The sequence below is a fragment of the Capsaspora owczarzaki genome (assembly GCF_000151315.2).
Source record: "Capsaspora owczarzaki ATCC 30864 unplaced genomic scaffold supercont2.1, whole genome shotgun sequence".
NCBI lineage: Eukaryota > Filasterea > Ministeriida > Capsasporidae > Capsaspora > Capsaspora owczarzaki.
Window position 1 is genome coordinate 2,327,996 of NW_011887292.1, and position 20,587 is coordinate 2,348,582.

General features: G+C 55.2%; 7 protein-coding genes across 7 annotated transcripts; 4 read left to right on the forward strand and 3 right to left on the reverse strand.

Moving 5' to 3' along the window:
- Positions 1-160: 160 nt before the first annotated feature.
- On the reverse strand, positions 161-2,674 carry CAOG_00723 (hypothetical protein; the record flags this gene model as incomplete). The annotated part of the gene is made up of 1 exon (XM_004365537.1): positions 161-2,674. One exon carries the CDS (start codon positions 2,672-2,674, stop codon positions 161-163), a length of 2,514 nt encoding a protein of 837 aa, XP_004365594.1.
- A 326-nt stretch (positions 2,675-3,000) lies between these two features.
- CAOG_00724 (hypothetical protein) lies at positions 3,001-8,141 on the forward strand (the record flags this gene model as incomplete). The annotated part of the gene is made up of 12 exons (XM_004365538.2): positions 3,001-3,241; positions 3,520-3,888; positions 4,010-4,110; positions 4,195-4,290; positions 4,408-4,686; positions 4,773-4,877; positions 4,975-6,305; positions 6,414-6,601; positions 6,705-6,765; positions 6,847-7,145; positions 7,254-7,495; positions 7,618-8,141. The coding sequence occupies 12 exons, from the start codon at positions 3,001-3,003 to the stop codon at positions 7,981-7,983; spliced, it is 3,678 nt and encodes a 1,225-aa protein (XP_004365595.2). The 3' UTR covers positions 7,984-8,141.
- Positions 8,091-9,846, reverse strand: CAOG_00725 (thymidylate synthase). The gene is made up of 4 exons (XM_004365539.2): positions 9,567-9,846; positions 8,806-9,286; positions 8,528-8,710; positions 8,091-8,399 (listed from the first exon to the last, which is right to left on the reverse strand). Exons 1-4 carry the CDS (start codon positions 9,837-9,839, stop codon positions 8,194-8,196), a joined length of 1,143 nt encoding a protein of 380 aa, XP_004365596.2. The 5' UTR covers positions 9,840-9,846; the 3' UTR covers positions 8,091-8,193.
- Positions 9,847-10,076: 230 nt separating this feature from the next.
- Positions 10,077-13,024, forward strand: CAOG_00726 (palmitoyl-CoA oxidase). The gene is made up of 4 exons (XM_004365540.2): positions 10,077-10,276; positions 10,646-10,805; positions 11,033-12,229; positions 12,391-13,024. The coding sequence occupies exons 1-4, from the start codon at positions 10,114-10,116 to the stop codon at positions 12,911-12,913; spliced, it is 2,043 nt and encodes a 680-aa protein (XP_004365597.1). The 5' UTR covers positions 10,077-10,113; the 3' UTR covers positions 12,914-13,024.
- CAOG_00727 (pseudouridylate synthase 10) lies at positions 12,990-14,997 on the reverse strand. The gene has a single exon (XM_004365541.2). The coding sequence runs from the start codon at positions 14,992-14,994 to the stop codon at positions 13,078-13,080; it is 1,917 nt and encodes a 638-aa protein (XP_004365598.2). The 5' UTR covers positions 14,995-14,997; the 3' UTR covers positions 12,990-13,077.
- A 131-nt stretch (positions 14,998-15,128) lies between these two features.
- CAOG_00728 (hypothetical protein) lies at positions 15,129-17,566 on the forward strand. Its single transcript, XM_004365542.2, has 5 exons — positions 15,129-15,994; positions 16,165-16,258; positions 16,357-16,472; positions 16,571-16,680; positions 16,803-17,566. The coding sequence occupies exons 1-5, from the start codon at positions 15,390-15,392 to the stop codon at positions 17,396-17,398; spliced, it is 1,521 nt and encodes a 506-aa protein (XP_004365599.1). The 5' UTR covers positions 15,129-15,389; the 3' UTR covers positions 17,399-17,566.
- A 93-nt stretch (positions 17,567-17,659) lies between these two features.
- On the forward strand, positions 17,660-19,725 carry CAOG_00729 (hypothetical protein; the record flags this gene model as incomplete). Its single annotated transcript, XM_004365543.1, has 3 exons — positions 17,660-17,728; positions 17,829-18,460; positions 18,552-19,725. 3 exons carry the CDS (start codon positions 17,660-17,662, stop codon positions 19,723-19,725), a joined length of 1,875 nt encoding a protein of 624 aa, XP_004365600.1.
- Between the last annotated feature and the right edge of the window lie 862 nt (positions 19,726-20,587).

The following is a 20,587-nucleotide window of genomic DNA, read 5'->3' on the forward strand; positions in this document are numbered from 1 at the left end:
CCTTCGACGACCTCGTTTGCCCGCCGGCCCGCTTGCAAAAGCTCGTCGACGTCGCCTTGAAGAATATACTGTACGCATGTATATTAACAATAACATTAACCTAAATTAACAGTAAGCAACACTTGGAGCAACCGAGCAGCAAAACCCGAGACAGCGGATTTCATTTATGCACAATGTACACCCCTCGAGGCGCCTGCTGGCGACGCATGAAGCGACTCGTAAGCGGATACCCCGTAAACACATGGTTTTCAAACCAACGGTGGATGACATAGTTGATAACAGCCATGTTGCAGTTGGTCTCGGGTGGCGTTGCGTCGAGCTCGTCGCAAATACGTTGAAGCAGGGTTTCGACCAGGCTGCGATGCGCCCCAATGACGCCAGCATTGTATACTTGTGACAGGCTCATCACCGGGTGCACTTTGCCGCCTGGGTCGCCGCTTCCTTCGCCAAAGCACTTTGCCAAGCGCGGCTCCAGCCAGCCCATGGATTTCATGGTTGGAAACATGTCAATGTCCGAGCCGACCAGCAGGCGACGATCCTGCAGCGCCGACATCATCTCGAAAGGGTTGCGTAGAAAGTAGACGTCGCTGATGTCGGTCATCAGCACTCTCCGGACCTCGGCATGCTGCTTCAGGTAGGCGTTGTACACGTAAAACCGAGCGTCGTTGGTGGAGCGGTGATGGAGATCCGACACGTGCACAAACGAGATTAGGTCGGACGTGTAACGCGCGACAAACTCTGCGCTCAACTGGTCGTGGAAGATCACGCCGCGCAGTCCCAGCTCGTGCATGGACTCGTACCAGCGCGCCATGTAAAAGTACATGTTGGGCGGAGTGCTTTCGCTTCGCTGAGGATCAACATCGCTGGTAAAGTAGCAAGTAAGAACAAGGTCCACCGGGGTCGTCATCACTGTGTTGGGCGGCGGCGACGATTCTGGAACAGCTCGGTGCTGGGCGGCTGCTGCTTGACCGATGTCACCCTTGCTTGCCGCGCTCTGAAAGCTGTACGCACCAAGTGGAGCCCACTTGGCCTGGAAGCTTTGAACGCGATCCAGCCACCAGTTGAAAGTCTCTGCGAGGCCGACGTGCAGCTCAGTGGTGGGTTGCCAGCCAAGAAGCTGCGCGGCTCGATCGGTGCTGACGGGCGACAGGGCGGCGGCAGCGAGCTGCTCCCAGTCTGGTACTCGCTGACCGCGATGAAAGTTGTCGACATAGTCCAAGATTTCATCCACCCTGTGCAGCAGGCCTGATCCTGCATTGACAATGTCGCATGTGCTCCCGTACTGAATTGCAGCCATCACTGCAGCCGAGGCATCGTTGACATGCAGCAGCTCGACAAGTTGCCGACGGGCGGAATGCTTTGCTGTGCGCTCGAGCAGTGGCGTCAGGAAGGCGTGCGAGCCTTGCATCGGGCCGTACACTCGCGGTAGCCGCAGGGTGGTAACCATCAAACCATGGAGGTGGTGGTACGCGTACGCCATGCCCTCGGTCGTTTTCAAAAGCGCCGACTCGAGATCCTGGACTCGGTCCGTTGCATGCGTCTCCTGAACAAAGTCTTCTGGTGTCCAGCGGAAGGAGTGGTGCTGGGTGAGCTCAACGTCGTGTTCGTCTTTGGAGCTTCCGCTCGACGGGGATTGTGGAGCGTCGTCGTCGGCGACGTCGTCCGCGGCGAGCGGCTGACCCACAGGCATCGTTGCACGGTCGCCGTAAAGGCCGTAAGACGACAGCAGAATGATGCGAGGACGAAGCGCGCGCTCTTGGGACCTTGCCACGTCCAAAACGCTGCCAAATGCGCCGACGATTCCTCGGGTTAGAGTGAGATCTGGGACTGCAACCACGTCCAATAGCGGCATGGGCGAACCCGAGCCAAACGTATCCACCGCGACGCGGTCTGGTTGAAGAAGCTTTTCGCGAGCCGCTGCCTCCTGCGCCCAATCGACGTGCGAATCGTTCAAGCGCTTGTTCACGTGGCTGAGCATGTCTACTCCGCCATTCTCACTGGAGCTCAACGACGCGGCAGCTTCTCGCCACATTGCTGCCGCTGGCTCGTCGCCGCTTGCAAATACGACGTGCGTGAATGGTCCCTGAAGCTCAAACAGCTGTGTCAAGAGCTGCCGATTGCTTGCATCTCCCTTCATGACCATGACTTGCTTTGCGCGCATCAATGCAACGCGGTCTGCGCGTATCCGGGCATCCGCCGAGTTGTCCATCAGGTCGAGCACCACGACATTGGCGCGTGGCAATTCCGCTATTCGCAAGGCAATGTGCGATCCAACAAACCCAGCTCCGCCAATGACAAGGACGTTCAGATCGCTTTCAGCTGGCCACGCCGATGCGCGGGCGACGCTGAGGAAGCACGGATGGGACACCGTTGCTGCCCCGTCGTCCTCGAGCAGCAGCGGACCTTCGAGTCCCGGGGCGTCATCCGTCAGCAGAATCACAGGCAGTCGCCCCATGATGTCCGATGACACGAGCATGTCGTCGTCGCCACCGTCGTCGTTTTCTGGTCCCTTGGGAGCCGAGCCAAACTCGTTCCACACGGCCGCCATGTCACCGCTGCCCAGCCACCAGAGCACCAGCAAGCTCGTCAGGGCCAGGATGCACCATCCAATCGTCACGTAGACTGTGCCTGCGCCTGACGATCGGCTGCAGCACCGGAGTCGGCTTGGTGCCATTGAATACAGTATCCGATGCTCTAATCTCAGCAACAACACAGACAAAGACAAGAAAAAGAAAAAGAGCAAAAAAATGTCGACTGTGCATTGCAATGTGTTGTACGGCGCGCGTGTAGCTTTGAGCTCGTCGGGATGCGTTTTTGGCGCGCAATGGAACTGAGACAAGTTGATTCAAGCAATGCGTCCTTCTCCTCCTACGCACAGCAGCCAACCGACATTCATTCTCGTATCTGTATCTTGCATTTTTGTGGAGGTGTTTTGTCTCAGACTTTCTGCTCAGACTTGCTCTGCTCAGACCTCTTTCCCCCCCCCCCCACTTCTCGCGAATGGACGAGCAGCAGCTGAGCCAGCTGAGCGTCGTGTGCGAGCAGGCGGTCGTCCAGGGCTCGTCTGGCGCGCTCGCGCAGATCAACGAGTTCTTTGCAACGGACGTGCTTTCCAAGTGCGAGCTCGTGCTCAGGTCGGACGGCAGCGGCGAGTACGGCCATGTCGTCGCTGCGACCGTCCTCCATGACTACCTCCTCGAGCACGATGCCATTCTCTCCATCGACATCAAAATTGGCATCCGTAAGTCAACACACCACCGTTTCCAAACAAGAGACAGGGGTGCAAGCCGATCGAGCGACTCAGATCACCAAGCTCGGCGTCAACGTCGCACTTGACAAAAGGCCACAGTTGCTGAGACACCCTCTCCGATCGCAGTTTGGATCTGCATCTCATTGTGCTGATTGTGCTCATTGTGCTGATTGCTGATTGTGCTCATTGTGCTCATTGTGCTCATTGTGGTCATTGTGCTCATTGTGCTCATTGTGCTGGATGCCTGATTCTGCTGCTGATCCTGCCAGGTGGATTCTTGCTGTCGTTCTTGTCATCGCATCCCACGGCAACAATCGCGCAGCCGTACATTGTCAAGTGCTACTGCCTGATCACGCGAATCGGATGGTTTGAAATTGCAGCGGGACAACTGCAGCCTGCGTTTCAGAACGTGCTTGGCGATCTCGAGCCGTTGCTTGGAACAGAGCAGTACCACTCGCTCGGGCTGCAAATCCTGACAGACCTGGTCGTCTCAGTGAGCCAGCCACTGACCGGGTTTCAGAGACACAAGAAAGTCTTGTTTGACTTTCGAGACGTTGCGCTTCTTGGCATCTTTACGGCAGCTCTCGAAGAGCTGTCTCAATTCACACACAGGCCATTTGTGCCAGAATCTGACACAGGTTTGTGGATTGGTTTATTTTGCTGTTGTTGTTGTTGTTGGTTTGTTTTGTTTCTGACGTTTTGGAGCGTTTTTTGGTTGGTCGCGGTTTGTCTCACTCTTCACTGTGCACGCCTGGGTAGAACTCTGTTTGTTGCTGTTAGGCCTGGTTAAGGCGTGCCTGTCGTACGACTTTAACGGCACAGCGTTGGACGATGCGGCTGAGGACGAGCACGTTGCGCATGTACGAATTTCAAGGTGTTCAGGTGTTGCTGTTTGACTTGAATGCATGCCTTCTGACTCGCCTATGTGGTCAATTGGTTGGCAGCTACCAAACTCATGGAATGCCATTATTGCACAACCGGCGTTGGTCAACATGTTCTTTGGATTGTATAGCGGGTATCCACACCAAGTCACCATCGCTGTCAGTTTTTGTTTATGATGATTCTCTGCTTTCTCAGCTTGCATGCGGTGCGAGGGCTGTTTTTTGGGGGTTCTTGATTTGATCTGAATTGCTCAAACTCTTCCTTGTCCATTCCAGGCAATGTCATGCATCTCCCTCCTTGTATCCTGCCGGTCGTCGTTGTTTTCCACTGCGGATGAGCGAATGGCATTTCTCGGCCGTGTCTTGGATGGCATCCGACACATTCTCTTCCATCAAGAGGAACTCGCAAATGTTGAAATTTACCAGCAGTTTTGTCGAATGCTCTTCTTGCTCAAGCGGAACCACCAGCTCGCCGACATTGCAGCTGTTGAGGCGTACCCAGATGTGATAGAAATGACGTGCAAGTTGACAGTGGCCAGTTTCCAAGACTGGAAGGTACGGGGGCGAATTTGGTTGTGCTTGCACACATGAATGGCCGACTTGTTCTGATTTTTTTTATGCTTTGCCTGTTCTGTTTTCAGTGGTCCAGCAACAGCGTTTTTCATCTTCTTAGTTTATGGCACCGGCTGGTTGGATCGATGAATTTTGCACGTCGGCCCCACAAGTTGGAGGAGTATGTGCCACAGGTTAGTTTTTCGCTGTTGGTTTCCCATTTCATCCAATCGCTGCGTGAAATGTATGAATGCAAAGCTCACCCCCTACGACATCGCCCCATCTCGGCAGATCGCAGACGCTTATATCGACGTCCATTTGAAGAACGAGTTCCTCATTTCTCAAAATGCCGACGAGCACCCGCTCGACTCGATGGAGAATTTGGTCGAGGAGCTGGACATGTTTGCTGCGCTGGGTCGATTCGACTATGATCGAACGCGCAGACTGCTCGAGCAGCATTTGATAAGCGTCATTGCGTCCTATTCGGGCTTGGTGAACTCCTTCCAACACGCCGCAGTCGGTCAGATTGGGCAGGAGGCGCTCAATGTGATTAATGGGGCTGTTGCATCTGCAATGCCGCCGCGCTTTCCGCCTCGCAAGACTGCGGCGAATGTCAAGGGCGCTGGCTTCAAGTTGTCCGGCAGCGCTGGTGCGTCCGCGTCCAACGGTGCCGGCGGAATGTCCCAGAACGGTTTGGCACGGGGCCGGATTAGTCCATTCGATGTGCCCTTCTGCACCACGACATTTGCGGTTGAATCCATGGGTGCAGACTTCCAGCAGCAGCTGTACCTCGACGAGACTCGAATTGTCTGGCTCGTCATGATGATTGGCGCGCTGATCGGAGGGCGTCCGAAAATTACCAAGGTGACCGAGAGCACGGATGGGCACAATGGGGACTTGGCCTGCCTCGTCTTCCGTGTCCTTCAAATGGCCCACAACCGCACCTCCCTGGACACCACGGGGGCCGATCGGCTCGAGTGCGCCTTTTTATTCTTCTTCCGGAATGTGCGCAAGGTTTACTTGACCATGGAATTGGCGGCGTCCCAGTCTGCTTCAGCGCTCGTGGCCATCCCTCCAACTGTCGGTTCATCCACGCCGCGCTTGAATGAATTCTTTGAGCGCACAAAGCAGCACCTGAGCTTGGCCTCTGTGGAGAGCCTTCTCGATGTCATTCTCAACAACATTATCTTCAACATCCGCCGATGGCCTGATTCCGACGATGTCATCCAGCGCACGATGGAGCTCTTCAAGGAGATGGCGCTGGCAATCAACACGAACGTTGTGTGCTCTCGAATCGAAGCGGTGCAGTATCTCGTCAATTCATCGCTCGGAGCGGCGTTCGAGTTTTTGCAGCCCATCGAGGCCAAGTTTCGACAAACCTTCTTTGAGGCCCTCATCCGCCTTGCCATGCTCAACACGGGGGGCTACGATGACGTTCGGCTTGAGCGATTCTTGTTGCACTTTGATCAGCTCTTCGATGACGTGATCAACAAGCTCCAAACCGCTGGTGCTCTCCAGCAAGAGGAGCTGCGCCACCAAGTCGTTTGCCTTGCTCGGGATCTCACTGGCGTGGTGAGCGCCTTTTCGAAAAAGAGCCATTTCATGCTGCTGTTTGAGTGGATGTAAGGTTTTTTTTTAGTTTTTTTTTAGGTTTTTTGGTTGGTTTGTCGCGCATGAACGAGGGGAATGGCATTCGGAACTGACGTGGCTCTACCCTTGTATCATTTCAGTCAACCGGTCTATTTATCCGTGTTCAGTGCCGCACTTGAAGATAGCGACGACCCACAGTTGATCGTGCCCATCTTGAAGCTTTTCGTGGAACTCTGCACCAACACTGGTCAACGGATTGTGTTTGACACAACGTCGCCGGGAGGAGTGCATCTATTTCGCGAAATGTCTCGCGTTTTGAGCCTCTGTGGTAAGAGCCTCGGGCGGGGACTCTGCTGATGCTTAATCTACCTAGATCGTTCCAATTGACTTTCCTGATTGGCTTGGATGTTGGACTCTTGACACTGCGACAGCTCGCAAATTTGTGGGAGTGAATGCTTCTAACATAGATTCAAGTTACCTCTTCGAGTACAAGTAAGACTCACGCATCCATTTTTTTGTTTGCAAAGCTAACCATTGCTGCTCTCACTCTCGCATGTACTGCAAACGCACCAGGTACAAGAGCTGCATCCACTGCTTTGCGCTGATTCGTAATGCTCTGGCGGCCAATTTCGTCAACCTCGGAGTCATGACCTTGTATCACGACGACTCGGTTGAGACAGCGCTTGTTTCCTTCCTCCAGCTGATGAGCTCCATTCCAACCACGGACCTGGTCAGCATCCCGAAACTAACCAAAAACTTTTTCTCGGCGCTCGACTACTTCCTTCAAGACCTCACAAGCTACCTGTTTGTGATGCCTGTCACGTTGTACATTTCCGTGCTCGGCTGCGTCGAAGAAGGCCTGAAACACATTGGTCAGTGTTCGGATTCATTGATAGATTTGCTGGTATGCATGCTGCGTGTGCTCATTTTGTTTCGCATTTTGGTGCAACTTGTCTCGCGGTCAAACACTGCTTGAACAGACCGGGATGTGCGGGACCTGTGTTGTCGGATTGTGGAGAACATCACCGGCTACGTCCATCGTCACATGTCACGCGAAAAGCCGAGCACCGACCGCTCACAAATCGAGCAACTTCTTGCTCAAGCCCCTCAAGCACTGCCTCATGTTCTCGAGCTGATTCTCAACATGATCTTTTATGACACCGATCGGGGATGCCACATGCTTTGGCGGCCGTTGCTCGGATTGATTTTACTCTTTGAAAAGGTCGGTAACTGAAGTCTCTCGCTCGCTCGCTCTTTGCAGCGCACTCCTCCCCGTGTCGTTGCGGTCGGACTCACTTGTCTCACACATGCACCACCCTTTGGCTGCACTTTTTGGCTGAACAGGAGTATGTGCAAATTCGCGATCTGTTGATCGAATCGTCCCCTCCCGCCCGCGTGCATATCGCTCGTGCTGCTTTTGAAAAGCTCATGGCCGACATCGAACCAGACCTGACCTTGCGCACAAAGGATCGGTTCAATGCCAACCTGCAACACATGCGAGCAGCTCTCCGTCAAGGCGTTTCCGTTCGCGACGCGACGGCGTTTGGAACGACAATTGTTTCGTCCCCCTTGGAAGGCCTCGGCATGTTCGATGGCGGCACCATGCAAGCACAGCAGCACGTCCACCTTCTGCATAACGCAGAGTACGGCACGAACGCCCAGGCCAGTCCGCGATTTTATCAGGGTGCAGGGGCAACCACTATGTCCTGAGTGCAAAATATGCAAAATAGGTGGTTGGTTGTAACGCCCATCGCCTCGACTCTCGGGGCACCAATGTTTGTGGGTTGTTCCATTATGTCAGGTCGTGAACGAAAACTTGACAGCATAACATTTACTTTTTTTTTTTTTTAATACACACATGTCACACGGTCTTGTTTGCTGCAACGAAGCAATCCGAGCTTTTCGTTCCCCTTTCGGCTGCTACACGGCCATGTCCATTTCAATTTTGGCGTGTGGATTGTAGCCAGTGATGACAAAGTCCTCAAAACGAAAATCGTCAATTTCGGTGACCTTCCTGTTCAGCTTGAAGGTCGGGAATGGGCGCGGCTCGCGTTTCAGCTGCTCCTTCAAGGGATCAATGTGATTTAGGTACACGTGCGCGTCTCCAATGGTATGAACGAGTTCGCCTGAAATTGCCAAAAAAAAAAACAATCCAGTAAGCCAAGACATTATTCGAGCAAGCATCCTCCAACCGGCGCATCCATCAAAAGAGAAGGCACGGTACAACCAACCAACCAAACAAAACAAAACAAACCTGGAGTCAAGCCCGTGACTTCAGCAACCATGATGGTGAGAAGCGCATACGAGGCAATGTTAAACGGAACACCGAGACCCATGTCGGCAGATCGCTGGTACATGAGGCATGACAGCTCCTTCTTGCTGCTGACGTGGAATTGACACATCATATGGCATGGAGGAAGGGCCATATTGGGAATGTCTAAGCCAAAAACGAACGAGAGAATGACACGTTAGCAATCCACAAAAATCGCCACCAAAAAATCAACCAAAAAGAACCTCCAAACATGCCCTTACCAACAGGATTCCAGGCGCTAATGATGAGCCTTCGGTCGTTCGGGTTGGTCTTGATTGTCTCGATGACATGCTTCAGCTGGTCCACACCTTTTCCTTCGTAATCGGCGTGCATGGTCGTGTAGGGCGCGCCGAAATGTCGCCACTGGAAGCCGTAGACTGGGCCGAGATCGCCTTCTTCACGGTGCTGGAGACCGCGTCCATCGAGGAAGGCGCGCGATCCATTCGCATCCCAAATGTGGATGTCCTTGTCGGAGAGCGCTGTCGCATTCGTGTTGCCAGCCACAAACCAAAGCAGCTCCTCGGCCACTCCACGCCAGAACACGCGCTTGGTCGTCAGCAGAGGCATGACGCCATCGCGCAAGCTAAAACGCATCTGGGCTCCGAAAATGCTGCGCGTGCCAGTGCCGGTGCGGTCGAGCCGCTCGTCGCCGTTTTCAATGATCGCCCGGATGAGATCCAGGTACTGCATCTCCTCATGGCGCTGTGGAGGAACATTCGAAAGGAGGATGGAAAGAAGAAAGCATGAAAACAAGCAACAATGAGCGACGCAGCATGTCAGTTGTGGTGGTGGTGGTGGTGGTGGTGGTGGGATGTGATGAAGAAAGGGGATTTGGCGGGAAAACATATGTTGGATTTCCCGCCATTTCGTCCGTGCGCATCATTCAGCCCCAAGAACCTGCACTGGGGAGCAAATCTCTGCCGTTTCGTGCTCATTTGGTTTGCAACGAGTTTAGCTTGCAACGAGCAAGTGGCACACTCACGGAAGGAGCGGGTGTGGAAGGTGCGGAGGCCGAGGTTGACATTTGCGCCGCCGAGACTGAGGACTGAACTGCAGTGCAAGGCTGCCGGATTGGGAACGTGCAGCCGTGCGGTGGTGGTTGTCGGGATGGTCGTGTTGCTGCTGGTGTGGTTGCTGCTGTTGTTGTTGGGATGGAGACCAGAGTGCGACGCGCGACTGGCGGCAAGTGAAGCAATCGAGCTCGAGCAAGGCAGTGTGACGACAATGGCGAGCCGACTCTGACACTGATGGGCATTGACGAGTAGAAAGGACTGTCCAATCGTAAGAAGACCACTGCATTGCTCGTAATTTTTCATTCAGCAAATCGACCCGAATTGACCGACCGAGCTATGTGGGTTTGTTTGGTCCAGCAACTGCAACGCAGCTCAGAGCTCAGTGGCAGTCACCCATTCCAAACTCCATCTCAACCAATCGCATTTGATTATCCCCACCCTTCTGAGAATTCTTGCTTTTTTTGTTGTCAGTCTGATTATTTCAGGGTTGCAGTCTTCAAATCATTGACGTTTGCAATGTCCTCCTCATCCAAGCCCAATCTCCCAGTGACGAACGCCGTCAACGGCCCGCCGAATGCGGATCTCGTTCGCGAGCGCGGTGCCGCCTCGTTCCCCGTCCGCGACCTCACCTACCTGGTCTACGGCGGCCAGGAGCGGACCGAGCACCTCGAGCGGATTGGTAACCAAGAGTGCCATTCGGAATGAGTGGGAAACCACTTAAAGCACACCGCCTTTGACAAGCGACAACGCGAGAGAGTTCAATGAAGTCTCCGAGTTGTTGAGAATAGCATGGCCAAGTATCAGAGTTTGGACAACAAGCAAGGCGGCGGGTGGGGGGGGGTGGAAAGGACAAAGTCGGAGAACGAGGCGGAAGCGGAACTCGTCCAATCTCGAGCCACTCATTGACATTGGAAGCACCTATGGAAGGGTCAAGCAAACTGTCGATCAACGAAAAGCACACACTCTTATGATGGTTGGCTCGACTGCTTTGGAGGTTTGCGCAATTCTTGCTGACCTGCCTACATGTCTGCATGTCTGTGTCTGACAGCGAACATGGTCGCCAGCGATCCCGTCTTCCGCAAGACCGACCGCTTCTTCTTGTCGCGCACAGAGCAGTACCGCAGGTCGCTCGAGAAGGTCCGCCATTACAAGGAGCTCATCGCCAAGCACAACCTGCACAGCGAGCTCGACCAGCAGGATTTGCGCCAGTGAGTTTTGTGTTTTTAGATGGCTGTTCCCGTTGTGCTTGTGTGTCATCATCGATGGCATGTCCGTGCTTCATGGCATGAAGATGAATTCGATTGACCCGTCAGCAATGACAATGTCGAACATGGGTGGCATCTGCACAAATGCCGTTTTGATGGCTCGTGATTGCTTGCTCACCAACTCATTTTCATCTCTGGTTGTTTTCCTTGCTGCTTTCGCGCGCGCGTAGAGCCATCGATGAAGACTTGCCCATCGGACTGCACGTCGGAATGTTCATCCCAACGATTGTCGGACAGGGAACGGACGAACAGCAGAAAAAGTGGCTGCCACTCGCGCGCGCATACAAGATTATCGGCACCTACGCGCAGACCGAGCTGGGGCACGGCAGCTTCATCCGAGGCCTGGAGACGGTCGCAACCTACGACAAGTCGACGCAAGAGTTTGTCCTCAACAGCCCCACGCTGACTGCCACCAAGTGGTGGCCTGGCGCGCTCGGCAAGACCTCCACGCACTGCGTCGTGTTTGCTCGTCTTGTGATTAGCGATCGGGAGTGCGGCGTCCATCCATTCATGGTGCAGCTGCGCAGCCTCGAGAACCACGAGCCGCTGAAGGGCATCACGGTCGGCGACATTGGCCCCAAGTTTGCCTACGAGACGATGGACAATGGATTTTTGCGCTTTGATCATGTTCGCATCCCGCGCGACCACATGCTGATGCGCTTTGCCCAGGTGGCCGCTGACGGCACCTACTCGACGCCTCCGCACTCCAAGGTCAGCTACGCCACGATGGTGTTTATGCGCGCCTACATTATCGGGACTGCGTCGTCCACGTTGGCCAAGGCCGTCACGATTGCTGTGCGCTACAGCTGTGTGCGCAAGCAATTCCCGCTGCGCTCTGGCGAGCCCGAGCAGCAAATCCTCAACTACCAAAACCAGCAGGCGGCTCTCTTCCCGCTGCTCGCCACCGCGTATGCCTTCCACTTTACGGGCAACTACATTCGCCAAATGTACTCGGACTTTGTGCGTGGCATGCGCGCCCAAGACTTTAGCGTCCTGCCCGAGATGCATGCTACGAGTGCCGGCCTCAAGAGCTTGACGACCTGGATTGCGAGCGCGGGCATTGAGACGTGCCGCGCGAGCTGCGGCGGTCACGGCTACTCAAAGCTGAGTGGCCTGCCTTCGCTGTACGCCAACTACATCCCTGCATGCACGTACGAAGGTGACAACACTGTCATGTGCTTCCAACTCGCACGCTACTTGCTCAAGTTGTACGGCAAGGCCCAGGCCAAGCCAGGCCTGCGACTCCCTGGCAACGTTTCCTACCTCGAAAAGTCTACTCTGTTGGACGAGCGCTGCGATGCCTCTACCGAGGAGCTTTGGCTTGATCCTGCGCGTCAGCTGCACGCGTATCGCAACCGCGCACTTCGGTGAGTAGGGTTTTTTTTTTTTTTTTTTTTTTTTGCTGTTGTTGCTGTGGAAGGGGCGAGTTGTTGCTGTTGTTGTTATTGCTGCTCGCAGCTTCCATTCTGCTCGACTTGCGCGTGCTTCAATGATTGACTTTGACCACTCTACTGCTGTAATTTGACAGCCTGGTTGCAAACTGCGCCAATCGCTTGGTCGCCGAGATGCAGAAGGGCAAGGACGAGGTGCTCGCCGTCGAGGCCATCAAGTCCGACATGGTCAAGGTTGCCAAAGCACACTCGTACTATGTGGTCTTGAACAACTTTGTGAACGCGATTGAGCAGCTTCGGGCCAGCGGCACGAGCACCCCGATCCTCCGCGTCCTCAAAACGCTCTGCGATCTGTTTGCACTCCATTTCATCCAAGCCGACCTGGGCGACTTTTTGGAGTATGGCTACCTCAGCTCGCTCCACACCGAACCTCTGCACGCACAAATTCGTCGCCTGCTGGAGGCCATTCGCCCTGATGCTGTCGCCCTCGTCGACGCGTTTAACTTTACCGACCACGCGCTTGGCTCTGCCCTCGGTGTGCACAACGGCCGCGTCTACGAGACGCTGTTTGAGTGGGCCCAGCAAGAGCCCCTCAACAAGACCCAAGTCGCGCCGGGCTACCACGAGTACATTAAGCCCTTCCTGCTTGCAAAGATGTAATTTCCTGTTTGTTGCATGTTTTCTCTGTTTGTTTTCTGAAGGAGCGGGTTTTGTGACTTGAAGCTGATGCACTGGCCTTAAATTTCAATACATTCATCCGGAAAAAAAAACCAACAAAAAAAACAAGCTATCAGGTTTTTGGGACGCCTGTTTTGTCCTGGGGATCATCGGGCTGGGGGCCATGGCATGTCAATATCCAAAACATCAAGCTGAACGATATCCGCTTCGCAATTGCCAAGCAACGACCCGATGGAGGGGGCCGTGCGACCAAAGTCGCCATGAGCGAATTCTTTGATGTACGTGCCGGCCTGCGTGCTGAGGCACAACAGAAGATAGTGCTCGTTGATCTGGTGCGCTCGCATCCAGTACACTGATCGCGGTCGTGTGCAAATGGCTCGTCTGTGCATCACGCGCAATGGTGTCATTTGCTGCACGACCATCTCTTCTGGGCGAGTGAGGGCCGCAATGTCCTCCGCCGTGATGGGCCGGCTCACCCAAATGACCGCGCCGTAGAGTTTCTTCTTGTCGTCTTCGCCTTCATTGAGCGCTGGGATGTCCGCGCGCTGCGCTACGATGAGATCGCGAATGTGGACGCGGCCGCCAGCAGCGTCATTCACCAGCGCTTGCAGATGCGCCAGCTTGTCGGGAGTCAGTGAGCTTCGTCGAGCGTCTGCAATCTCGAGCACGAAAGGCCGACCACGACCGAGCATGCGAACGTCCATATCCTCGCGACCGGAAGACGACAACTTGATTTCGGACGCGCCACAGTAGGCAAGCATCGGCGCCGCAATCAGTTCGTGCACGGACGTGTCGCCCTTGCGCTCCTCGCCCACAATGTACGGCGACTGACTCACGACGCGCGAGTACTTGTTATAGCGCCCTCCGATAAAGATGGGATCGCGTGTAAATTTGCTATGGCCCAGAATGGCCGGCTGCGCGACTGGCCTCGGCGGCACGGCGACGAATTTTCGCAGCTTTTCGACAGGCAGGCCGGCGACTGCGCGAGCGACGACATCGAGCTCAAAAATGTGGGGCCACGGCGCGACGGGAGGCGCCACGGCGCGCACTCCGGCATCGCTGTCGTTGTTGCCTTCACCTTCGTTCTCTGAGACCAGCGATGCGGCTGCGTTTGCAACCAATTCTCGCGCACGGTTTCGGTCGCGCTGTTGGTGGAAGTGCCGCCGTGGACCAGTGTCGCCAGCGTGAGGGAGTCGCAAGCCAGTCTCGGGCAGCTGTGTCAGTGCGCGCTCTTCCTCGACGGATTCTGCATGGTCGAACCGGTAGTGCAGCACGACAGGCGCCCCGCTTGTTCCTGAAGTATACTTGAGGCCTGTCCGACGTGCCAGCTGGGTGCCAATCATGGTTTTGACCACCTCGAGCAACGGCAGCGGAGTGATGCCGGAAATGGGAGCATCCGTGGCCGGGTCTGCCAAATACGCTCCAAAACAGCGCTGATGGATGGCAATGGCTGGTGGCAACTGCACTTGCACGGCAAAGTTGTCAAAGCCATCGCACGCTGGCAGATCCAGCGCGTCAATCATCTGGTCGAGTAGACTTGAGGCAGGTGCCGAGATTGCTTGCAGCAGTCCGAGACAGAGGACGCATGCGTTACTACTCGTGTTGCTTGAGCCATTACTATGATTGTTACTGGATGGGCTCTCGAGCGGTGGAGCGGTTGTTGTCGCGTGTCGCGCGAGACTGGCGACGAGCTGGCCATCGACGACGCTCCGAGGCAGTGCGTACACGGCGCTGCAGATGGCGCCCATGCACCGCAATGCACAGTACGAGCACACGCTGCCACGTTGCTGCTGCTGCTGCTGCGGAGGTCTGTCGGCGGAGTCCTGACGCTGATCGAGCCAGTCCAGCAGCACGCGCGCAGCGTTTGGCGAGACGCCGGTCGTCTGTTGCTGCGGCTGCGGCTGCTGCTGTTGCTGTGCCATAGCAGTATCAGCCGAGTTTAGATCGGCATTATGAGGCAATGTGGTTGCCGCAGTCGTGGTGGCCAGTCGTCGCTCAATGTGCTGAACCAGCTCCAGCAAGAGCTGCTGCTGCTCGTCATCTCCTGCGATCGACATTGCCATACACGACCCGAGATGAGAATGTCCTCGCCTGTTTTTGAGACAGTGAAAATGATGCCATGGCAATCTTTGCTCGGATTGGATTCTATTTGAAGTGAGTCTAAGCCAAAGCCAAAGCTGCTCAGACACTCTTCTTTTTTTTTCCATTGATTTTGCACTCTTTTTCCTTCTTGCGTGATTCAACAACCACCAACGCCAGCATCCAAAAGCAAAGCAAAATCAACAACCAAATTCGCGTGTGTGTGCTTTTTGTTGGCTTGACACGAACATTCTGAGCCGTTCAGATCGGAGAACAACAAAACAACAAGAACAACGCAACTTGTCCTTCTCCACCTTTTTAGAACGCGCAACCTCGAGTTTTTCGATATTATTCACACACCAACAATCCACGCATCGCCATGGCATTCTACCAGCAGGGGCAGCGGACGTCTGCGTTGCCGTGGCCTGTCGCGGGGAGCTCGTCGACTGTCGCTGCGCCGATTGAAGTCACTCCAACAACGGCTGCGAGCCTGGCGCTGTGGCACACGTCGCTGCTGCCCTCGACTGCCCAGCCATCGTCACCATCATCATCATCATCATCATCATCATCACCCCCGCGACCACGGCTCAGGATGCACTCTGACGCAGCAGCAGCAGCGGACGAGCAGCAGCAGGACGGGTCGCCGACGCCGTTCGCATTGGCGCAGTCCTCCTCGCCAGTGCCGGGCGCCCATCACCACTACCACCACCACCACTACCAGCAGCAGCAGCAGCAGCAGCAACAGCAGCAGCAACAGCAACAACAGCAGCGCGTCTCCTTCCTGCCGCAGCCGCCGTCCCGACCAACCTCCCAGACCGGATCGACACTCCCGCCGCCGCCAGAGCAGCAGCACTTTGACCGCTCTGCCCTTGCATCTGCAACGTCAATGCTGGCAGCGTTTGCGTTCGAGCAGCCGCCGGTGGTCGACTGGCACTTTGCAAACTACGTCGCCGCCCATCCAAGGCCTTCGACCATCCAGCATTGGTAACAAACCGAGATCATCGTGTCTCAGAGTTTACAACTCTGAGCGAAGCAAATAACAAAGCAAAAAAATAGAAAGATTTATGGTGGCTTGTCGCATATTCGACCAAGCTTGAGGACAGAAATATAAGAACCACTCACCAACTTTACTTTTGTTGGTGATGTGATTGCAGGCAACTGAGGCATCTGGTCGCAGCGCTGTCCGATGAAGAGGTGGTCGTCGTGTACAAGGGAGACGTCGAGTTATACAATACGAAAACACGAAAGGTATTTTGTGGACCAAAAAACAAAAAAACAAGTTCACTTTTGAGCCAACATTCTGCTATTGTTCGTTGGCCAACCTAACGTTTCAACACTTTGCGCAGTCTCGGACGCTCTTCAAGACATCCTATTCGCCAACAGCACTTGATGTCAATCACGGCTACATTGCCACTTGTGGGCAGGAAGGCCAGATTACAATCTACTCGATCGAGGACTCGACGTGAGTTTTTTTCGGCTTTTGGGTGTCAAGAGACGCTTAGAGACAGGCTATGTGGCCGCGAGTTTTTGCTGACATGCTACTACGTTTTCATCACGCAGAGTGATACACGATTCGTTCATCATTCACAATGTTCTCAACGCGGTGCACATCTCGCGCTACGAAGATGAGGTGCGCCTCATTGTTCCCTCCAACGACAGCAACGTGCATGGTAAGGTGTTTGTATTGTGCTCGCTCAGCTTTGTGCTTTTTTTCCCACCTTCAACGCATCGGATGATGGGATGTCTTGCCCGCTCATGGAAATCTAACCAATTCCCTTCTCTTCTTGGTTAGTCTTCCTCCTGCCGTCGCTGCAGCCAATCTGCACCATTCCGTGCAACACGGCCATCAACTTTGCAGCCGTCAGCCCGGATGGAAGCAAGATGACTCTTGTCGGCGACTGCAACGAAGTCTATCTGTACAGCATTGTGGGACACGACTACACGCGCGTCGCTCGCTTCTCTGAGGCTCGCGACCACGGCTTTAGCTGCTCGTGGCACTCGTCCTCGACCGTGTTTGCCGCGGGCTCGCAGGATGGCTTGGTGGCCGTGTGGGACATTCGCTACAGCAAAGCGCTTGCCAAACTGCACTCGACCCAGCGAGGCCACATCAAGGGCGCCGTTCGCAATGTCAAGTTCTCCCAAAAGTCCACCGTCGACTTGCTCGCGTTTACCGAGCACGTCTTGTATGCGCATGTTGTCGACGCCCGCACCTTTTCGCAGCAGCACTCCATTCGCCTTCCCGCACCCGGATCTGCAGACTGCGTGATTGCCGGTCTCGCCTTCTCACCCAGCAACGAGCACATGTTTGTTGGTACCGATTCGCTGCTGACCGAGTACCGTCTGGACACCTTCCGTCGTCGTAGTTTTGCCTGTGGTGATTTGGTCTAAAAAACACCTTGAGCTTTTGTTGAACGGCCGTGTTTGTTTTCGCTTTCTTTTGGCCATTTTCGTGGTTTGAGTTGAACAGTTTGAGCGATTTCCTTTGTACTGGTTTTGTTTTTTTTTTCAATGTTGTTGATGTCAAAACGCTTTTTCTTCCCCAAATGTACTTGTCAATTCTTTTGCTTCTGAGATGATTCTCAGTCGTGTTTGTTTTTTGTTAGTACGTGCAAGCTTTGGTTTTCGGACGAACGGACTCGACATGCCGCAATGTCCGGTGGCAGACATGAACGAGTGGTGGCCTGCATCGATGTGGATGCGTTCTTCATCCAAGCAGAGGTAGTGTGTGTGTGTGTGGGTGCACTGCTCATGCGTTCGTTCGATCGTTCCCGTCTTGCATGCAAAACTGAGTTCAGCGTTGGTGCTTGTTTGTGCGCAGATTCTCAGACGCCCTTGGCTTCGAGGCAAGCCCATTGCGCTGCAGCAGCACCAGGACATCATTGCGCTGTCCTACGAGGCGCGCGCGTTGGGCATCGCCAAGCACACCAAGCCGGGCGTTGTGCGCGCAACGCATCCTGAAGTGACCATCGTGCACGTCCCACTGCGCGGCCTCGGGAAGGCCACCTACCGCGACTACCGATTGCTGTCCATTTGCGTGTTTGACGTTGTGCGCAGCTTTGCCACGGCTGTTCCGAGCGCGCCAGTCACGGTGGAGGTGGCCAGCATTGACGAAGGCTACCTCGACCTGACCGCACGCGCCAAGCATCTCATGGTGCAGACGATCGCGCAGGAAGCATCCAACGAGCGGCTGCTCCATCGCCAACGGTATGACGACGGCGAGCAAGTGCATGGCGGCGTGTTGCCAAGCGGCGGACCATCCAATCTGCTCGAGGCCGGCGCCGTTCTGATCGCTGAGCTTCGGGCCGCCATCCTCTCGGTGTTGAGCCTCGAGTGCTCTGCGGGTATCGCGCACAACAAGCTGCTCGCCAAACTCGCAACACGGCTGGCAAAGCCGAACGGCCAGGTGGTTGTGGTCAACTCCAATCCCCTGCTGCTGCTGCAGGAGGCAGGGTCACCAATCGAGGCGTCCTGCTTCGGGGAGGTCGCCCAACGCGGCACTGTCGCAGTGGATGCCATGCTCCGGGGACATTCCTGTTCGCAGCATTCCATCGTTTGGCGGAAAAGTGACAGACACACTCAAGACGGTTGGAATCGAAACCGGCGGAGATGTGCTGCGCGCCCCGCCTTCGTTCCTGGCCTCCTTGTTTGGGGCCTCGAGCCCTACTCCAGCGAGTCTGTTGCGAGCGTGCCGGGGAGAAGACGACTCGGAGGTGGTTGACCGGGGCCTCATCAAGTCAATCTCGTCGCAAATGGCGCTCACGGCGTGGGCTCGCCCGCGTTTTGGCGGCGGACCAACGGCCACCATCGAGCCTGTGGGCGTCTCTGAAGACATTTCCCTGTTCATCCGAGAGCTGGCTGAAGATCTCGCCGAGCGCACCCTGGAAGATCAAATCGTCCACTCCCGGCACCCGTCCACTCTGACTGTTGCGTATCGCGTGGACGACACTTGGTCGCGGAGCCGCACCTTCCCGTTCCCCTTGCAGGCAATGAATATGGTCGAGATTTCCGTTTCTGAGCTGACGCTCGGGCCGGTGGTGCTGCGCCCTGCCCTGTCGTCCGCCGCCAAGACGGCGCGACGTCCGCTCCCAACCAGCCCAACCAGCGAGGCGCCAGAGACGACTGCGAACGCCGGCGTCCCCACGCCCTTCGCGTTCCCCGGATTTGAAGAGTTTGTTGCCAAGATTACCAAGCTGGGAGTCGATGCGTACACGGCGTCGCTCGATGTTGGCGACGTGGGCAATCTGACCAGCCTGTCACTCTCTGCGCTCAATTTTTTGCCCGATACCAATCTCATTACCAATTTCTTTGGCAAGACCCGGGAGCCAGCTGCGGCTGCTGTTGGTGTGGCAAGGGAGCCAGCTGCAGCTGCTGTTGATGTGGCAAGGAGGTCGAATTCGGTCGCCAGTCACCAACGAGGCGATGCTCTCTTCCGGCCCAGCTCCAGCAAGCCGACAGATGGTAATGCGAGCGCAGCGGTCGACTTGACCTCTGCGCAACTGCTCCACTCTGCGCAGGTTTCGCGAAGCTGTGACGACAATCCTCGTGCTGCTGTCCTCGTCCGCGAGTCTGCCAACGTTGGGGAAAGCTCTGCCGCACCAATGCCAATTCGAGCCAGTGTTCGGAGACTTTGGGAAGAGGATGCCGTCCAGAGTGAGCGTTTGAGCCAGCACTCATTTTTCAAGCGATTGGCGATGAATGCGCGAGTCGACGGCTGATGCTGTGCGGGCCTAGATTGGACGTCATTCCTGTTAACAGTGCGTACTGACCCTTTGCAAGAGGACATGCACTTTTGGTTGGCTTGTCGAAGAGCTGCCGAGCGGGACGAGTTTGTGTGTTTTTGCGTTTGGTGTCGTCCAACGAATACCCTTTTGGAATAAATTGCTTTTTTTTTAAGGATGGAAGGATTCTGACTTTCGCGGAACTTGGTGCTGCCTGTTCATTTTGGACGACAATGTCATCTTGTTCATGTCGTAATGTCCGATCAGTCTTTTGCACAGTGGTCAGTTTTCCTGCCGTCGTTGGTTGGTTGGTTGCAGTTCAACGGCTCCGCTGAGAACGCAAGCAAGCGAAACTCAACTCGAAGAAACGCACACGCGGCTCGAATGGAGCAGAGGAAGACAAAGGGTGAAAACAGGGGTGGGCAGAGGACGGGATGAGCCACGAAAACCGCAACAAGGAAAGCTGCGCGGCGAAGTGCATGAGCAGGTGTGCATTCAGCCCCATGAGAAACCACGCAGCCGTGTTGATCCGCGCTTGTTGACGAGCGTGTTTCTGAGGAAAATGTCCTTTTACCTCTTCCCCCCTCTGAGGACATGGGAAGGGGGGATCAGCAAGGAGGCAGGAGATGGTCAGCCCGTCGTCGTCGTCGTGGTTGTGTGGTTTTTTTGTTTTTTTTTTTTTCTTGTTGGTTTTTTCTTTTTCTTTGCGAATCTGGCGGTCTCCATCGCTTTGGACCCCCCTTTCGCCTCTCGTTTTCGTTCACCAATCGCCGCGCAACACAGTCTCGTCCCCTTTCCTTTGGTGCTGCCGAGAATGTGATGTGAATCTGTGCGTGTGTGTGCGCGCGCGTGCTGGTGT